General features: G+C 34.4%; 1 protein-coding gene across 1 annotated transcript in view; it reads right to left on the reverse strand.

Annotated features, from left to right (window-relative positions):
- Positions 1–305: 305 nt before the first annotated feature.
- Positions 306–17,642, reverse strand: part of FMN1 (formin 1) — a 122,827-nt gene continuing 105,490 nt past the window's right edge. The window contains exons 14-17 of the mRNA XM_005417514.2: positions 15,061–15,112; positions 11,847–11,996; positions 3,609–3,693; positions 306–2,561 (exon numbers count right to left, since the gene is read on the reverse strand). Coding sequence (XP_005417571.1) covers positions 2,517–2,561; positions 3,609–3,693; positions 11,847–11,996; positions 15,061–15,112 — 332 coding nt within the window. The 3' untranslated portion in view covers positions 306–2,516. The remainder of the gene's footprint in view (positions 2,562–3,608; positions 3,694–11,846; positions 11,997–15,060; positions 15,113–17,642) is intronic.

Below are 17,642 nucleotides of genomic sequence, written 5' to 3' on the forward strand. Positions count from 1 at the left end.
AATGCCATCCAGAAGTCTTACAGTCTTGATTAAGACAATGAATCAAATAATCTAGGTGAATTCTTCTTTTCATTTAAAAATAGTTCAATTAGTAATAGATGATTTAAGTCATGGGTCAAACTGGAATCAGAAACTCAGACTTGAGAGGAAAATCAATACAACTGAAAATTAGGAAGAGACAAGGTCCCTGTGCTATATAAGTTTTTGAATCTTCTAAAAAATAGCATTAATTCTCAAAACTGTGGCAAATTGCTAATTTGATAAAAGAATTATAAGTCTGATCAAGGAATGCTTTAAATGAATAATTTTAATTTTAATCCCTTTTTATATACATTTTTCAACATTTCAAAATGACGTCAATTTGAACTGAAAAATGAAAATTCACATTTAGAAATTTTGAAACAGGATATTTCAATAAGTTAAAACCCTTTTTTCCACAATATACTTTTAATGGGAATTATTAAGACCATTTTCACAAACAGTAATGCTCTTGCTGAATAATACTTCAAGTAATTAATTTAATTGAAAAAACTCTCAGGTCAAATGGCAATATACATTATCTTCATGATAGATAGAAAACTATATGAAAAATAAACACTGTTTGCTTAAACACTTATCAGAATTGCCTTGCTTGCTATTGTTCTTTGGCTTTTACAGGCATTATTGCTCCTCTTATTTATCACTAATAGTGTTGAAAAGAAATGTACTTCACCTAGTTAGTGGAAGACAGGAAACTTAAATCTTTGGAATTTTCTTTTTCTCTGCAACGGAACTAGTCAAAATACAAATCAGATTATTTTTGCTGGCATGTTGTTGACTGCTTTCATAAGAATTATGCTTACATATCTTGACTATATCTGTAGCAGGTCTAAACTCCCAAACATACAAAAGACTCTTGAGTCTTTTGTTTTCATTTACGCAGGAATGAGAGAGACACTAATTTAAGAAATCTGCACTGAAATCCTAAGTTAATTTATGAATGTGTCTCCAAAACTTCTATTTTCCTTAATATAAATGTACACTGCTAGGGAGGACTTTGGCTAGGTTTCATCTCAGTCTCTGTGGAATTTGCTGTATGATAACTGAGGTCTGTCTCATGTATATTCTTTCCAGTTTCAAAACAAAGGACTAATGCTTTTCCCCTACTAGCTTTCTGCACCTCTTTGCTTCACCTAATTTCTCTTTGTAACCAACTTCATACACCTTTATCATAAACTCATTTTCTCTCTTGTGGACAGCAAGCAGAATCACTTTTCTCTTTTACCTTAAATTAACTTCTGCTTCCAGATTTCTCCTCCTAAGAATCCAAATCCTTAAAATGCAATAAAAATCTTCAAGTAATGGTGGATATTCAGTAGGGTTATTTTTAGGCTCTGCCACTTTATGGCAATGGTTGTAATGTTACAGGAGGACAGCAAGACACTGTTAATTCTTTCTGAAGTTTTACTTATTATATTATGTGTGTGTGTGTGTATATATATATATATATACACACACACACATATAAAAACCATATATATATATATAAAAAAATATGTAGGTATGCTTGACGCATTCTTCATACAAATATGGGGGACAAGAGCAGGCTGCATAATGTATTTTAGAGTGAGATAATTGCTGTTAAAAAGAAAGCTTTCAATGGAATTAAAAGTCAAATGTTTAATGGCAAATGCCTAAATTCATGGAGAGATATTATTGTATCTTAATGAATAATGACCTATAAACTCATCACTTTATGGAATTGTTATTTGCAATATATACTGAAATAAAAATATACATTTTATAATTTTTTCTTTCGAAGCTCAAAATTTAGGAAATGTTAGATTAAAACCATAAAAATAATAAATCTGTTATGCCATCAATCACAAAACTAAAGAATTTGAATATTCCTTTTTATGTGCAAAATATTACTCCCACTTCAATGAATGGCATAAGCTGAAGCTTCTATAAAAATATTCATAGTAAAATACAGCATGAATCTATACTTACATTTAATCAGTTTTAGAAAGATGCATCCAATAGTCAGACACTGTAAAATTATTTAGAATCAGTCAATCTTACCTCAGTTACCGCTGAAGTAGCAAAAAGTATGCTGCAATAGATCTTTGTGAACTGAATGGCATATTTGCTCTCATCTACATAAAGCCCTGTAAATAACCTACAGGTTGTTAGTCATTACTTAACTCAGCATCCAAAATGCTCATTTTAGCTCTTCCATATTAATACATTATACACAGAATACTTTAATAAACCATTGACAACAAGATGCATTTTAAGCAATGTAAGGAACGGTTACAGAAAAAAAATTTGACTTCCCACGTAAAGACTTTCTTAGAATTCCCTCCACTGAACATACAAACCCCTCTGAAGGAACTCAAAAGTCTTTAATAGATTGTCTTGGGACAGATCAGCAAAGCAGAATTCAGTATCTAACATAAGGTGCTTCCTGGGCCATTGGTGTAGTAAAGAATACAGGCAATGTATGAAATCACTGCACTGTTTTCATTCATCTTCCTTCAGTTGGCAGTCACACTGGCTTCCTTCTGACGTAGTCTTTCTTTCTGTTAAAGAAAAAAAAGCGTTTTATTATAATTCTTGTCTATAATTTTCCATCTTCTCTCAACTTCCCATGAGCATTTGGTCTAGAAGATGAAGAAGTAAGTCACAGTTTCAGTTTTCTCTAATTAAAAAATGCTTGGAGCACTCAAAGAAGGTTTAAAACTTCGAAACACATTACTTACTGAGTTTGCTTTCACTACATACTTGTCAAATACTGTGTACCTTTAAAAATACACATCTGTGACGACCACTGCAGCTAGAGAAAAGCAGATACATTACAAATTCATGTGATTCTAATACCTTCTCATGTCTGGAATGGTTTCTGCTGACATAAGGGCTCTAATTTAGCATTAGCTAGATGATCTTGCTTAATGACCTCTTTCCAGGCAAGTACAGTCATTCATATCTCTGCTGCCTGATCTGCAACTGATATGCTCTGCTGGGAATGGAAATAATACCCTGATTCCTTCATGTACATTTCCTTCCCTTCTCTTGCCTTCTAGGGTTTGAGAAATGCTTGTCTAACCAATGTGCCTTGCACACGGATAAAAAAAGGAATTATATACAATGCAAATTATCAGATCTCTTACTGTGTTGTATCGCAAACACTGGTGTACAGTAAAGAATAAATGGGGATTTAATCCCTTCTACCACTATTCCACAGAGAAAACAAGATTTTTAAAGTTTTGAAAAAACCAGACACTCCAGCCATTGGACAAATATATCTAGTGAGCCTCTGCACTTCGAAGCATGGAAGAAAATACAAGAGACTACAGTGGAAGGGAAGAAGAAAGCACAAAAGCAGCTCTTTTTGTTATCTAAAATAGCAGAGCCATGCTTAGGCACAATTGAACTAAATGTTAAACATAGCTGTTGACTACCAAAGGGCATAAGCTTTAACATTTCTCCTTGTGAAGAAAATCACTCTGCTGCATTCAAACTAAAAATACTACGCTCTCCAACAACAGCAGAAACCAGCCATCATTTTGAATGACAAGAACGGTGTCACAAAACCCCTTTGGAATGTCATACTGGAAACCACATCATACCAGGCTAGCTGTAGGATTGATTTTCTTCGTTTCAACTTTCTTCTCTGCAGTTAACTTGCTCACTGATTGCTGAGCCACTTTAATTCTGAAACAGAGAAAAGGAGTCATTAGATTTGATGAAATGAAAGGTATTCTGGCTCTGCTTGGTATCTACTTTGTAAGAAGCCTCACCAGTAACTTTTTTTTGGGCACATTAGCCCAACAAACCACTACTTCTATTTAAAGGCACTTTATAAACTACCAAGAGTAGATCAAAGTACACTTTCAAATGGAGAAAATCAAAAGCAAAATAACAGCCTGTCCGTATTGCTCCTTGAAAATGTCATCAGAAAAATGATTTCTCTGTTCTTGCAGGATCTGGATTTTATGGAGTATCTTTCCCACCAAAAAAGCTGTGCTATCAAGGCAAAAAGATCCTCCTCTGAAAAAAATCTGCCAGTTTTTTTGTTAATGTTTTCTGTGTTGCTTAAGATGGAACTGACAGACCAGTCTCACTGATGTGGCAATAGGAGGTACAAGAGGTTCTTGTCTCAGGGTAGTTAAAGCTGTCTTGTGTACAGCTACAGACTAGTCTGCCAAAAGTACTGTAGAGATAAGGGGAAAGAAGAACACATCTGATTCCTCTGCTTCTTGGCTTTTACTCTCAGGGTCTCGCATACAGAACCTTTCATTCTGTGGGGATTTAACAAGAAGAATCAATGAGAAGTTTAATCAGGAGGAAGAGTAGAAACAGAGAATTAAAGAAAAAGGGACTTGATTCTCCTTGTACAGACTGGAAAGTGCATAGGAAATTATGTGCTAAACAGAAATAAAAAGGAAATAAAATTCTTGGCACTCCTAATAGAGGGTCTGCCCAGTGCTAAGTGCCTCTATAATACTGATGGTACATTCAGCTACTTTAAATTCTATATGCAAAATGCAAAAAGAGGGAGGTTGGGAGTGAATTTTTACAAGCAAGGAGAACTCAGTAAATCAATTTTCAGTAATGTACACCAAGCCAGTCTTTTACTAGAAGCAACACAATTCTTGGCACTCTCAAATTGAAAAATTCTACTTTTTTCTCCTATTTAACTTTTTCCACTGGCAGAAATAATTGCTCTGGACAGTCAAAAAGTATTGAAAATACCATGTCCAGTTCAAACCACTTTTGACACACTCAATTTTTGAGGAATTTTGGAAGAAAAGCAAAAACAAAAGTGGATTATAGCTGCAATTACTGATGTGTACTTCCTTGTTGTAACACTAGCAGCAAGCTGGATTCTTTTTAAAACACAGAACACATTCATACATCCATTACTGTCTTTATCAGTGTTGGAAACAAAAAATTTCTTCTCAACCTATTTTAGAAGCATGTAGAGGATAGTTCCTGGAGTTGTCTGTCTTTCGAGTGCTTAAGAAGAGGAGAAAACAGTTACACTATTTTCAACTAAACTTACTATTTATTATATTATTATAAATTATTATTCTGTACACTTTTTAAACAGCTGGTGTATTTTTAGAACTTAATTAGTGTTCCCTATTTCTACATGTAAAAAACTACGTGACAACGCACCATTCCATCCCTTTATTTTTGTTAATCTGCACAGTTTACTTCTTAATGCAGGATGACTGCACCCAGTGGACAGCATGCTATTCCTCACAGCTACAACATTTATGCAAAGATGATGAATTTCAAGATTGTTTTCTTCTCATCAGAATCACACCAAGTGATCAGCTTCTAAACTCTTCCCTATTTTGTGCACATTTTTTATCTAATCACATTCTCCTTGGTTGTAGAAGTATTTTCAAATAGTTTTCAAATGTCTTGAGTCCACACTTTCACCTAAAGGTAGAATTATAGGGATTACAAACTTTTAGATTTAAAAAGAGAAGATTATGCCTGCCACTAATACAGACTTAGCTCTGTATTATATGGCATGTTTTCACTATTTCTAGGAAATAGTGATGTTTAAAAATAGAATGAAATAGTGATGTTTAAAAATAGAATGAAAGATGGGGCCAAACTTTAAGCAGGACCTATTAAAAAAGGAAAAGGGATAATAGTTTTAAATTAAAAAGCCAATTTAAATTAGGTATAAGGAAGACGGTTTTTCCAATGAGGGTGCTGAAACAGAATCAAGCCCTGAGATGGAGGGCCACAATCTACAGCTCACAGTGACAAGGACAGGTTAGGACAGAGAGCACTGGAGAGGACAAAGAGACCAGAAGGGATGACAGAGTAGCTGAACCACAAGACAAAGGTGAGCACTGGAACAGGTTGCCCAGAGAGGCTGTGGAGTCTCCCTCACTGGAGATATTCAAGAGCTGTCTGGACACAAAGCTGTGCCACGTGCTCCAGGATGGCCCTGCTTGAGCAGGGAGGCTGGACCAGGTGAGCCACTGTGGTCCCTTCCAAGCTGACCCATGGCTAACTGAGCAAGCAGTCATGAGGCCAAAACATTATGGAATGCAGGTCACTCAAGCCTTCAAATCTGATGAGCTGCAACATGGATGTGTTCAAAAGAAAAGTTATTCTCCTTCAACTGTGATCAAAAGAAGTCAATGCACCTTAATTAATAAAGAAGATATGGTGTCAAACTGAGCAGTACTGCACATTAGCACACAATATGGAAAAATATTGAATTAAACAATTAACAAAACTATGTATTTTTAAATATGAGAACCAACGACTCCAATACTGCATATGTATCCTTACTATAATCTATGGGAATGTAATTGGCTTTTTTCTGACTATGTGGCAGGTTGTGTCTTCCCCTGTAAACTGGATGAAAGCCAACCTCAAATTAGAAGTTATTAGTGAAAAATAAAGACATTATTTTTATTCAAAATTATTTTCATTCTGTACTTAGCGATGCAGAAACCTAATCTAAACATAAGGCTGTGTTTATTATAAAGAAGTTTCCTTTGTAAGCTCAGGAAAATATGTTTTTTCCTTACAGGAAAAGATATTACCAAGCCAGGGACTAAGTAGATAAACTGATTATCAATTTCACCTCTGCTTTCCACTCAAGTCAGACAGAAGGCAGCATGAACTGGCACACTCCATCCTCTGAAATTTCCCAGTTAGGAAAAGCAGAATCCCTTGTAAATGAACCAATTGCTGTTCACATACTCATGTTCTGGCTCTGTTATTGTGCAACAACAGAGACCAAGTTATCTGGTTTTCTCTCAGTTTCTCAATAATCTGGAAAATCCATTCTTTTCGCTTCTACAGCTCCTTTCATGCAGCTGGTGGGTTATGTGGATAACTGTGGGTTAGGAAATAACTTGGAATGACAGTTCTGTGTCACCTGAGCTTCCCATGACTAGAACTTTAAAACCATAAAACTGCTTTGGCACAGGGAAAAGTTGTGCAAACAAAATTTCAGATATGAGTGGAAATGAACAAGCAGAGGTAGCTACAGTCAACATCAACTGCTCAATCTAGAGCCAAGCTGCATACCCAGTCCAGACCCTTAACACAGCTGAACAGTGACTTCCCTTAGGACAGTGAGAAATCCCCACAGCTCACATTCCTTTCATGTGTTAAATGCCTTTCTACTCTCAGTCCTATTTCTGTATGCAGCTCATAAACTAAACTCAAGTCACAGCTCCATTTCCTGAAAACTGTTAACCCATGAAATAAAACAGGTTAGATTTCAGTATCAAAATTTTAGATGACAGCTGTTTGTGTAGTACCTGTCCTGGCAGATGGTTTTTACAGAGTACCTGACTAGCTTTAAAATTAGAAGCCTTATACCAGATTATGACATTTAAACGTAGCCACTACTATTACTCTGTTGTACAATACAACTTCCCATCAAGCCTTCAGGCCTAAATCTTCTGGAAAGAAATTGGCCATTACTGATCAAATCTTTAGATTGCATTTAAACTAAATGTTCACTAACTAAATTAGTAAAATACAGAAAAAGGTATGTTGTCAGTGGATTTTGTCATTAAACCTCAAATTGCCAATATGTTTGATATGTTTCTTTTTTTTCTGGATGTACTGACAGTGGTTTATATACAAAGTTATCTACAAAGTAAGTGAAAAATTTCATCTCTGTAGCAACAAGGAATAAGATTTAAAAAAAACTTTTTCTTTTAGGAAAGTTGATGCATAAGAAAAACAAATAGGAAGACAAGGGCTAAAGAACAAAAATATACTTCAGTTCATCAGAGATGGCCACTGGCAAATATTTAGGAGTATATAAAGACAGCTAAAGCCTAGTGATAACCACCAGAATGCTTTTGCAGCTGGGAACTCTCTTAATGTGTAAGTCCTTCATAGATTTTGTTAATATAATTTTGTGTTGTCACCATTTAGAAGCAATGCAAGCTTTTACCATCTGTGACATCTTGTGACAAAGTGTTTCTGTTTTCAAGACGAAATATATAATTCTGTTCATTAAATAGCGATCATGTCTTCTCCAGCTATTGAGACAAATTTTGGTTCTGTTTTTGATTTCTGAATTCTGGCCTATTTGTATGCATATTCAATCTGACAGAGATTACTTCATCCAGTACAGTAACCATTGTAGCAATCTTATCCTTGCAAGAGTCAGCAGTGAGTTGAGTTAAATTAAGAGCAACAATTCTTTCCTATTTTAATTATTTCATATTTGAAGGGCAACAGGCATAAACATATTATTGTAATCTTTGTCACATTTATTTTGCAAAACATAATCACAGTTTGTGATGAAACTCACTGCAAACTACTAGTATTTCTTCTGTATTTATACTTTTTCCTTATTTCAGACTTGTCTAGGACATCCTCTTAAAATATATTTTAATATGTAAAATGGATTTAAGTTGTTATAAATATGTGTTTGTTTTGGTTCTGAATTCATGGACATGCCCACTGCAAATAAAATTAGTACTTTAAGAAAAGGAGGTGACAGTGGAAATATCTGCAATCCACCTTGCTCTAAGTGCTTTATTGCCAAAACCTCCAACTTTTTAGTCTTCAATTCAGTTATCATCTCAAAATTTCATACACAGAAAAAAGCATATAAGCAGTTGATGTGCCTGAATGCATACACGTTGTAAATTATAAAACTGTCAACAACTGGATTTTCATTCAAAACAGCACCAAAAAAAGTTTCCAACATTAGATGCACTTACATTCAGCTGTTTGTCACAGATGATGTGATTGTCAAAGTAAATTTTATTTCATTGTACTTGAATTCTGGTATTGAAAGGAAAGTAAACTGTCATCCTATTCCTATCAGACGTATGGTTTGGAAAATAGTTTTCATTTTATTCCTATAGTCATTTAGATATATCATATCATATCATACCATACCATACCATATCATATCATATCATATCATATCATATCATATCATATCATATCATATCATATCATATCATATATCATATCATATCATAGTTTTTAATTTATCTGTAACTCCATCTTGCATTCCCAAATTATGTACAAATTTTGTCCAGGAAAGAGACAATGACTCAATTATATTTTGCAGGCAGTTAATTTATTTTCATGGTGAGGTTAAATGCAGGGCAGCTCAGCTGAAGTGTTTCCTCTACTTTAAGAAAAAGTGTTCATTGAAATCTCATTAGATTCCTACAGTTGTGTTACATTTGGCAGCCAAGCAGCTGTAGACAAAACAGGCTCTTTGCAGCTGAGACTGTCATTTAGTTAAAGACAGCACTATTTTTTCCTGAAACTCAAAGATTTTAAAGATGTCTGTTATACAATGCAATGTATTAAGTCTGGGATATAAAATTTAAATTTTGGAATCATAGATCTTTTGAACTATTTTTACTAGTATTAAGTTTAACCTAATAAATTTTTAATTATTCCTTTTATTAATGATCATTCTGCACATTATAATCAAATTTTCATGTCATATTTATTGAAAGATGAATTACTATCCACTATTAACGTGCCTATGTAAATGTAAATAATTAGGTAATTCCTACATATTTTACGTTGGATTTCTTCAGCTCCTGAAATTTGAAAGGTGGAATAGGAAACATGTTCACATAATGATATCAATGCCTCGGTTTCAGAACTTACATTTGCAATTACTGACTTACATTGATGTTGCTTCCTCTTTGAAACTTCCTTCAAAACAAAATAAGGGCTCATGATAAAAATGCTCTCTTTCTTTTTTTTAAATTGAATTGCAATCTTTAAAAATGCACAACAAATAGTGAATCCAATTAATTAGCTAGTTAAGGAAGGCAGCTGTCCATTCCTGTCATTCTAAGGTTTTTAGTTACCAGTGTGTACAATGACTCTTCCCTTGCTTTCAAACTTTTTTGGACAGCAGTTCATCAATTGTTGGTTTCATACTTTGTTAAACAGGACCCTTAAATGATTAAGACTTTACAAGACATTTTCAGGTGATGAAAAAAGCTCTTCCACCATTCTAATCTATTGATTTCACTATGTCCTTTTCGGTAGCACACTACAGAACAATTTAGAATGATGAAAATAGCTCTTCTGTCATTCTAATTGACTATTTACACAAGGCTTCTCATTTTAACAGCTCATCATCTTGACGAATCACCCAAATTTGAATCTAAAGGGCAATGAACTGTCCTTTTGAGACTAATGAAACTTTGTAAAAATAATTTGAAATGAGCTTTGAAGAACAGTCCATATGACCCAGAAAGTGTCAGCACCTGGAAGTATTACAGTAACTGCTGCTCTGCATTCTACTGGTATTGCTTTACCTGGAACAGGAATAAAGGCATCTGTCAGAGGAACTGGTGATATATTTGTTCTGTGTTTTTATTTGTAGATTTGATTGATACAGCTATTAAACCACAAGAAATTGTCACCTCACCTAAGTATGAAAGCACACAATATAGCAGTCTACTTACAAAGATTTTGTGATTATTGTATTAAGATAGTTAAGAAGCTATGTACTGTTAAAACATAAGCCACTTCAAATCAATTTACTTGAAAGGATCATTGTGTACCATGAGCAAGGTGCTAATTACACAAAAAAGAAAGGTCTGCATGGTCTGGATTTTTTTTTCTCAGGCAGTTAACTTCTATTCCTCCTAACTGCTTTTAGAACAAAAGTAAGTCATGATTCAGCAGAAAATATATCCCTGAGATGATCTCTATCATGACCATAGCTACATGCTTGGGACTTTTTATTTTATACAGTTTTTAACATGTAAACCAAATTTGCATATTGATTTAGGTACAAAGAAATAAAAGATTCTTTGTAAATGTTTGCATTTGTCAGCTTCCAAAATTAATCAATAAATGATACAAAAAGCTACAACTTTCACATGTTTTAAAACTGTAAGATCTATAAAACAATGCTGATAAGGTTGATAAATCAAGAATTCATAACTTCTACCTCTAGTCTTTCAAAAAATCTACTTTATAGGAACTGAAAGCTCCACTGATTTGAAGCAAAATGGAAAATATAAGTGTAAATGAGTGTTCTACTTTTGCTTGTTCTTTTAAAGACATTTTAATCTACCCCTTTGTCAATTTGGTATAAGCACCTGGATTTAAATTTCATGCTGAAAGTAATTGCTCCATTCTTTTCCAAAGAATGACTACATTACCACTCTAGGTCTTTTCAAATGAATTGTAACATGCTGAGTGTGATGAACTTGTAGTAGAATTGCTTTTTTTTTGCGTAAAAGGCTTAAAGTTTCTTTAAGAAAACCAAGAAAATAATTGAAGGTTTTAGGTTTTTGGGTTCTTTTACTCTAACTAATAAAATCAGGAGACTGTTGTGAGATCTAGCGGCAAGCAGTTTGATGTCCTCAGCAGGACACCAAAACTCAGAAGTAGTGCTGTAAATTCAGTGTGGGGCTTCGACACTATGCTAAGTGTGGCCTGAATCTCTGGGGCTTCTCTTTGATGCAAGTGCAGTATATTAACTGGAAAAGCATTCACTTTTATTTGTCTGTACTGTCTGCGACAGCAATATCGCCTCATTTAGGCTAGTTCAACATGAAAATGCACAGAGAAGCAATCTGTTATAAATTAGCACAGCTCTCCTTTCATTTTACTAGCTAGTAATTGGAAGGGGTTACAAAAGTGTAATTTATCAGATTATATGTGTTTATCTTTTTGTAGGGACAGCATGCCTTTGGTGAATTTTCCTACGCACCCTGAGGGAATAATCTTCCCTTGATGTCCATTAGATCTGAAAGAAAACAATGACGCCTGTGAAATATAGGAGTATAATTTGTTGGGTTTGAGAAGCAGCAGTTTCCCAGACATCTAAAATGGTATTAATGACTTTATTAGAACCTTACCGTTCCTTGGAAATGCTTTTGCTCTCTCGTTTCCAAATGGTCTTGAAGTCACTGCAGAATTCGTACCACACCGTGAAAACGTAGTTTGGTGTGATCTCCTTCTCACCAGGCTTTGGCTTAATCCCAAAGTATCCCACTGTTTCTTCAAAGCTGCAAGGCAGGGGGAAAGAAAAGAAACCAGTCAACACATAAGCCCACTGAGGAAACAGTTTCTCTGATTCAGTAGCCAAGGCTGGCAATTACCATAACTTCTCCTTAGCCTTGGAAATCACAGCAGCAATTCTCGCTAAGTATAACTAACCTTCCAACACCCACCTCTTTTCCAGGAAGGTAACTTACAGGTGCACGAGCCACCACAGAGATCTGTCATGCTGGCAAATCATGGGTGTTCAATTATAATGAGAAAAGCTTAACTTCTTGCCTTGCAGGAAATGCTGTAATGTATTTATTTATTTTATTGTGCTGCACTCCATGAAGATCCTATTCTCCCATTAATCTTTACTGAAGGACTCTGGAAGAGCCACACACCAAGTCAGGAAAAAATCTCTAGGTTTGACTGAAGATAGTCTTCTAGTATTTAGGGAGAATTGGGAGTAGCAATAACCAAGACACAGACAGTGCCAATAGTAATTCTGCAAATGTTTTACTGAAAATAATCTCCTTCTACATGTGTCAATAAACAATTAATTTTACAAAAATACATTGCCAGTATTTGAATGCTTTAAAAAAGATTTTATAATGTGGCTGTTATTGAATTGCTATACAGCTGGGCATTTTCAAAGTATTCTTTTATTACAGCAGTAGTTCCAAGAGCATTTTAACTGATTTTTAACCTTTATGACATTGCTTTGTATACATAAAATGGAACAACTCACATAACTAGGTACTTATACAAATAAAAGTATGTTCACTTTTGTTAAAGTTGAATCCCTTTTCTCTGCAAAGTAGATGCAACAATCCTGAAACATTTGGTGATATTTATTAAAAATAATGCTATAATTTAAAAGCAATGGTATCAACATATTTTAAAATAAGTAATATTTCCTGGAATAATAATTTTATTTAATCAGAAGAAAGTTATATTCTTTAGAGTTGCAAATAGGTTCTTAATCTAAACATGGGAGGTGTACATCTTGAAAATAAAATAAATAATTTTGAAGACTTGTAAGGAGTCTCCAGCCATTCAACTTGTTACATGAACAATGGATGCAGCTTTGGCATTTTTCTTCACTTATATTTGCATTTGCAGAGTCCACATTGCATGTTTTCATACAGAAATACAAGGTTAGGCTCAAGATTTTTTGACTTAGTTTGAAATTAAAGGTCTTTAGCTTGGTTTGAAGAATATAAAGTATCCATCAAAAACTACAGATATTATCCAAAATAAAGCAATATATGCTCCAGCTACTTTACAAAGAACCCTGGATTTTATCCACATGAGCCAATATGCTCTGGGTTTTTTTTTTTGACACTTTAAAGAGAGAAACCATGCTGTGCAATATCCCATACTGATCAAGGTAAGCTATTAAAATAATCGTTTTTTTAAATCCTCATATGTGATAACCTTTTACATTTCTTGCTAGGTTTTGCATGAAATATTTAACTATATTTCAAGTTAATTGATGTTCCATATTTAAACAATCAGACAGAAATATGTGTATATAAGGCCATAACACTCGGAGTTAATGGGTCTTGCAATGACACTAGGAGGAGAAACAGAAAAATAAATAAACAAACAAATAAACCAAATACCGCTTTAAATATCTGTGCAAAATGTTTTTGTTTTCAAACTCTAAAATTAGAAAAATACCGTAGTAATAATTACGTGGTTAAAACCATTTATGTCTACTGAGCAATGTAATTTGCATTACATTCACTTGGGCCAAATATTCCTCAGCTGTTCACAGCACTTTCTCTGGGATAGCTTCACCAAGAGCAGCAAGAACAAGACTCTTCTCAGGTTTGCTTCATGTAACAGCAGCCCCAGGTACATTGTGCATTCTTCTACCTAACAGAGCCCTTCACCATCCCTGCTGGAGCATACAGAGGTGGGATCCTGAAATCCTGCACTGTCTTGCTCTGCCTTCATCCTGACACTTTGCATTCTCTCTTCCTTTCATCAGCCCCCATTAGCACTCCTTTGCTTTCACCGAACTTAATCTGGTTTCCTGGGCTACTTTCTGCCCTTCTAAAGTAGTAATTTAAAATACTGAATATTCAGTTAGCAATTAAAAACCCCAAACTCTGCGTTGGACAGCTAATTCCCTAAGTCAGCTGCAAACTGGGTGCAGCTCCACACCCTGGAGAGTCTAGAAAGGCAACAAAGCAGGCAGGATAGGAAGGAGCCTTGTGCCAAGGAAGTTAGGTTTGCAACTAAGTAGAGCCAGTCAGAGACTTGAAATGAGGAGGTAAAGCCCCAGCTGCCATCAGCCAGTTGTTCAGCCAATAGTTAGGCATCTTCTGCAAGGAGATGGGAGCAGTTCACGTAAGACTTGAACTGCATTTGGGAAGTGCCCCTTATCTCCCTCTTCCTGACTGCCTAGGAAAACTAACAGGTGTCTTGGGAGGAGTGAGTATGGTCTGTGGAAAGTACAATTAAAATCCAAATTACCACAGGTCTGCCTTCAGTGACCAGGAAGAAAAAATATGGATAGGAAGTGAAAAATTAATTTACCCCAGTTTATTTCTAGCAGGTCCATAGCTAAGATGGATGTTTCACTCTCACAAAACTACAATTTGGTAAACAAAATGTATTAGTAACACTAACATTGAATATTTTACTATTAATCTATAAATCAATCTCACTTTTTCCATACTTTGACTCCTTTGGCCTAAGTAAGGGACAAATATTCAAGCAATAAAAACACTGGGATTTCAATGGCTTCTTAGGCGACCGAGTGCTGTATTCTAAGTGCTCATAATGCCCAGTGATGATGAAATACATTTTTATGTTATAAAGTAGTTAATCAGTTATTTATCTTCTCTATAAAAGCCTCATTCAGTTCAATGCTGATAATTATTAAAACCTCAAACCCAGTACACAGTTTGGATAAAAACACAAATGAAGTTTTTCCTGGAAGATTATGTAAGAGTTTTTCAGGAAACATATTACTTCTATGAAATACAGATCCTTTTTGCTATTTAATGTAATTCCTAAGTTCAATAATATCTTTGATCAAAATAAACTGTTAAAGAACACTAGCAAAAATCTTACCATTTTTGAGCATTTTCCAAACTGTTCTCTTCTTTTTTCCGTTCTTCTTTAGCTGCCAATGAGAAACATTTTAAAGGTATAAATTACTGTCTTACTGTTTTAGAAACCCCACAGATTAAATATTTCTTCTTTTCAAAACTGCACAATTTGTATACTAAGTATAACAAAAGTAGGAAACACTTGCTAATTTTCAATTTTTAGGTATTTCTTGTACACAACGAATGTTTCTGCTGTACCAATAAAGTGTATTGGATTTGGAAAGTAATTTAAAATCCATATAATAATATATAGTGTTAGGCATAATTTGAATAAAATGTAAATAATTAAACTTCACTTTCAGATTAAAAAAAAAAAATTATGTTTGTTTCTTTATTGTGCATGCCAGAACTTACAAATTTAAATGTATTTCTGCAGCATAAATGACTGGAAGTTCAATTGGAATTGAACAGGTACCAAACATAGTTAGCACCAACTGCTCCTTTAGAGCTATCACATTTTGTTCTGGAAGCCGGAAAGTGAAAACACATGTAGTAGGTTTTAAATGTACGGCAGGTACATGATTTTGTTTGAAAAATCAGCCAAGAATTTGAAATATGGTTAGTGAATCTGAGCCCCTCTATTACAGAATGCTCACATGAACTACTTAAAAGGATTTGATTTTCAAAAGATACACATTCTCTACTACTGGAAATGTTTCCTGACCTGGATACTCAAAGCAAAACCACTAGTTTTTGTTGATAAAGTCTTCTTAACACAGAAGAGCAACTTCAGCTCCAGCAGAATACCACCTATATAAAATAATGCTACTGTTGAAAAGTCATTCCTAGTCCATATTAAAATCATCCTGTAAGCAGTAATGTTAATATAAACAGAATTCAGACATTTTTTTATACAAAGATGAAGAACTTTATCTTTTTGCATCTCAGTCCACAGGAGTGCCTGGTTGAAATACAGTTACAAACTTGAGTTTACAGACAAGGCCATTGAGAAACAGGTCCTGAACAACTCTATTTCATTATAAAGTACTGACAAAGAGGTTTGTACTATGATAGTTTAAAAGGAAAAGAAAAATTGATTGCTTCAGCACGTTTGCTGTTAACAAAACAAGTTAACTTCAACTCATACATTTCCCTGCCCTGGGTAAGTGTCTTGGAGATATTTATTTCTATTATTTCAATGTGGCCAATAGCCAGAAACAATGTTGTGTGCCCTTTGCAAGGAAAGCAGTTAATTCTATATGATTAGGTTCTCCATGTCAAATCTTAGTGGCAAGACAGCCGCAAGTGAAATATATAGGGCAGCTCTGATTTATTGCATTCACCTCAGGGTCCCAAAAATTTGCCTAAAGTTAACTCAATATACTTAATTCATTATTTTAATTTTATATCATTAAAAGTAGAAAACACAGGTTAGCATTCTACTGATTCATAATGATATAAAATTAATTACACAAGCTGAACTATGTATAAAATTGTACAATTCATTATTACATTAACAATTTCTTACTGGTTTTCAAAGAGATGGAAAATTAAGCACGGCAAATTTCCCAACATAGCTACATTCCCAGCTACAATAGAAACAGTATCTTCAGGCCTCTACCCATGAAACACAATAACTAACAAGGACAACATGTTTATACATTTACAGTTAGGTGGTGAGACTGGATTTACTGTTTTTAATCTTGCAAGAACAGGATAAAGAAAGATAGTGGAAAGAAGTTTTAATTTTTTATACAAAGTAAAAAAAAAGTGTGACTTTTAGGAAGAAACACAGAGTCTACATTAATATAACAGTATTTGTGTACCAATAAAAGGCAAAACAGGAAGGAAGAAAATAGCTGTCTTATATGGCAAACAGTATTTTCTGTATTTTTAACTGTAAACATGTCCACCCAGGAATTGTTTAAAAGCATTTATTGAAATTTAGATGTTGAGACTTGGTAATAGAATTAATGAACAACTCCATATAACAAATTCTAACAACTCCAAAACAAATTCTATAATGTGTAAGACAAGAAACTAGAGCAATTCTCTTATTGTCCATAAAATTTCTAACTAATTTTCCACTTAAAATCTGAAATATCCTGCTCTTTTTCTCCCCCTCCAGAACCTGCAACGACTAGCACAACCAATGCTGTCCGTATAGGTTTCCATGAAACAATGTAATTTCCTCAGGAGAGCCTCCAAAGCCCCATACCATAGACAAGATATCAATCCTGGTCTAAACTGTGGAGTTACTGAAGACAATTCATATGAATTACATAAGTGAAAGAACTTAATTTTTTTTATTATTTCTCTAGCAACAACATATTTGCTTGCATAGGATTTGCTTTTTGCAGAAGTGGAATGATGTAATCCTTCCACCCTTAGACCACGTGTTTGATTTCAGTTTCATCAAGTTCAGACTATATTAGCAGCCATATCAGACTGGCACAGGGATTCATCCAGCCTAATATCCTGCCCCTGGCAGGCACTGAAACAGGTGCTCAGTTAGAATTATGGACCAGGACAAACACACTTGCCCTGAGTGTACTCTCTGCCTGAGATTCTGCAGCTCATACAAAATGTTTCCTGCATTGAATG

This window comes from Geospiza fortis, unplaced genomic scaffold (assembly GCF_000277835.1).
Source record: "Geospiza fortis unplaced genomic scaffold, GeoFor_1.0 scaffold54, whole genome shotgun sequence".
Lineage (NCBI taxonomy): Eukaryota > Metazoa > Chordata > Aves > Passeriformes > Thraupidae > Geospiza > Geospiza fortis.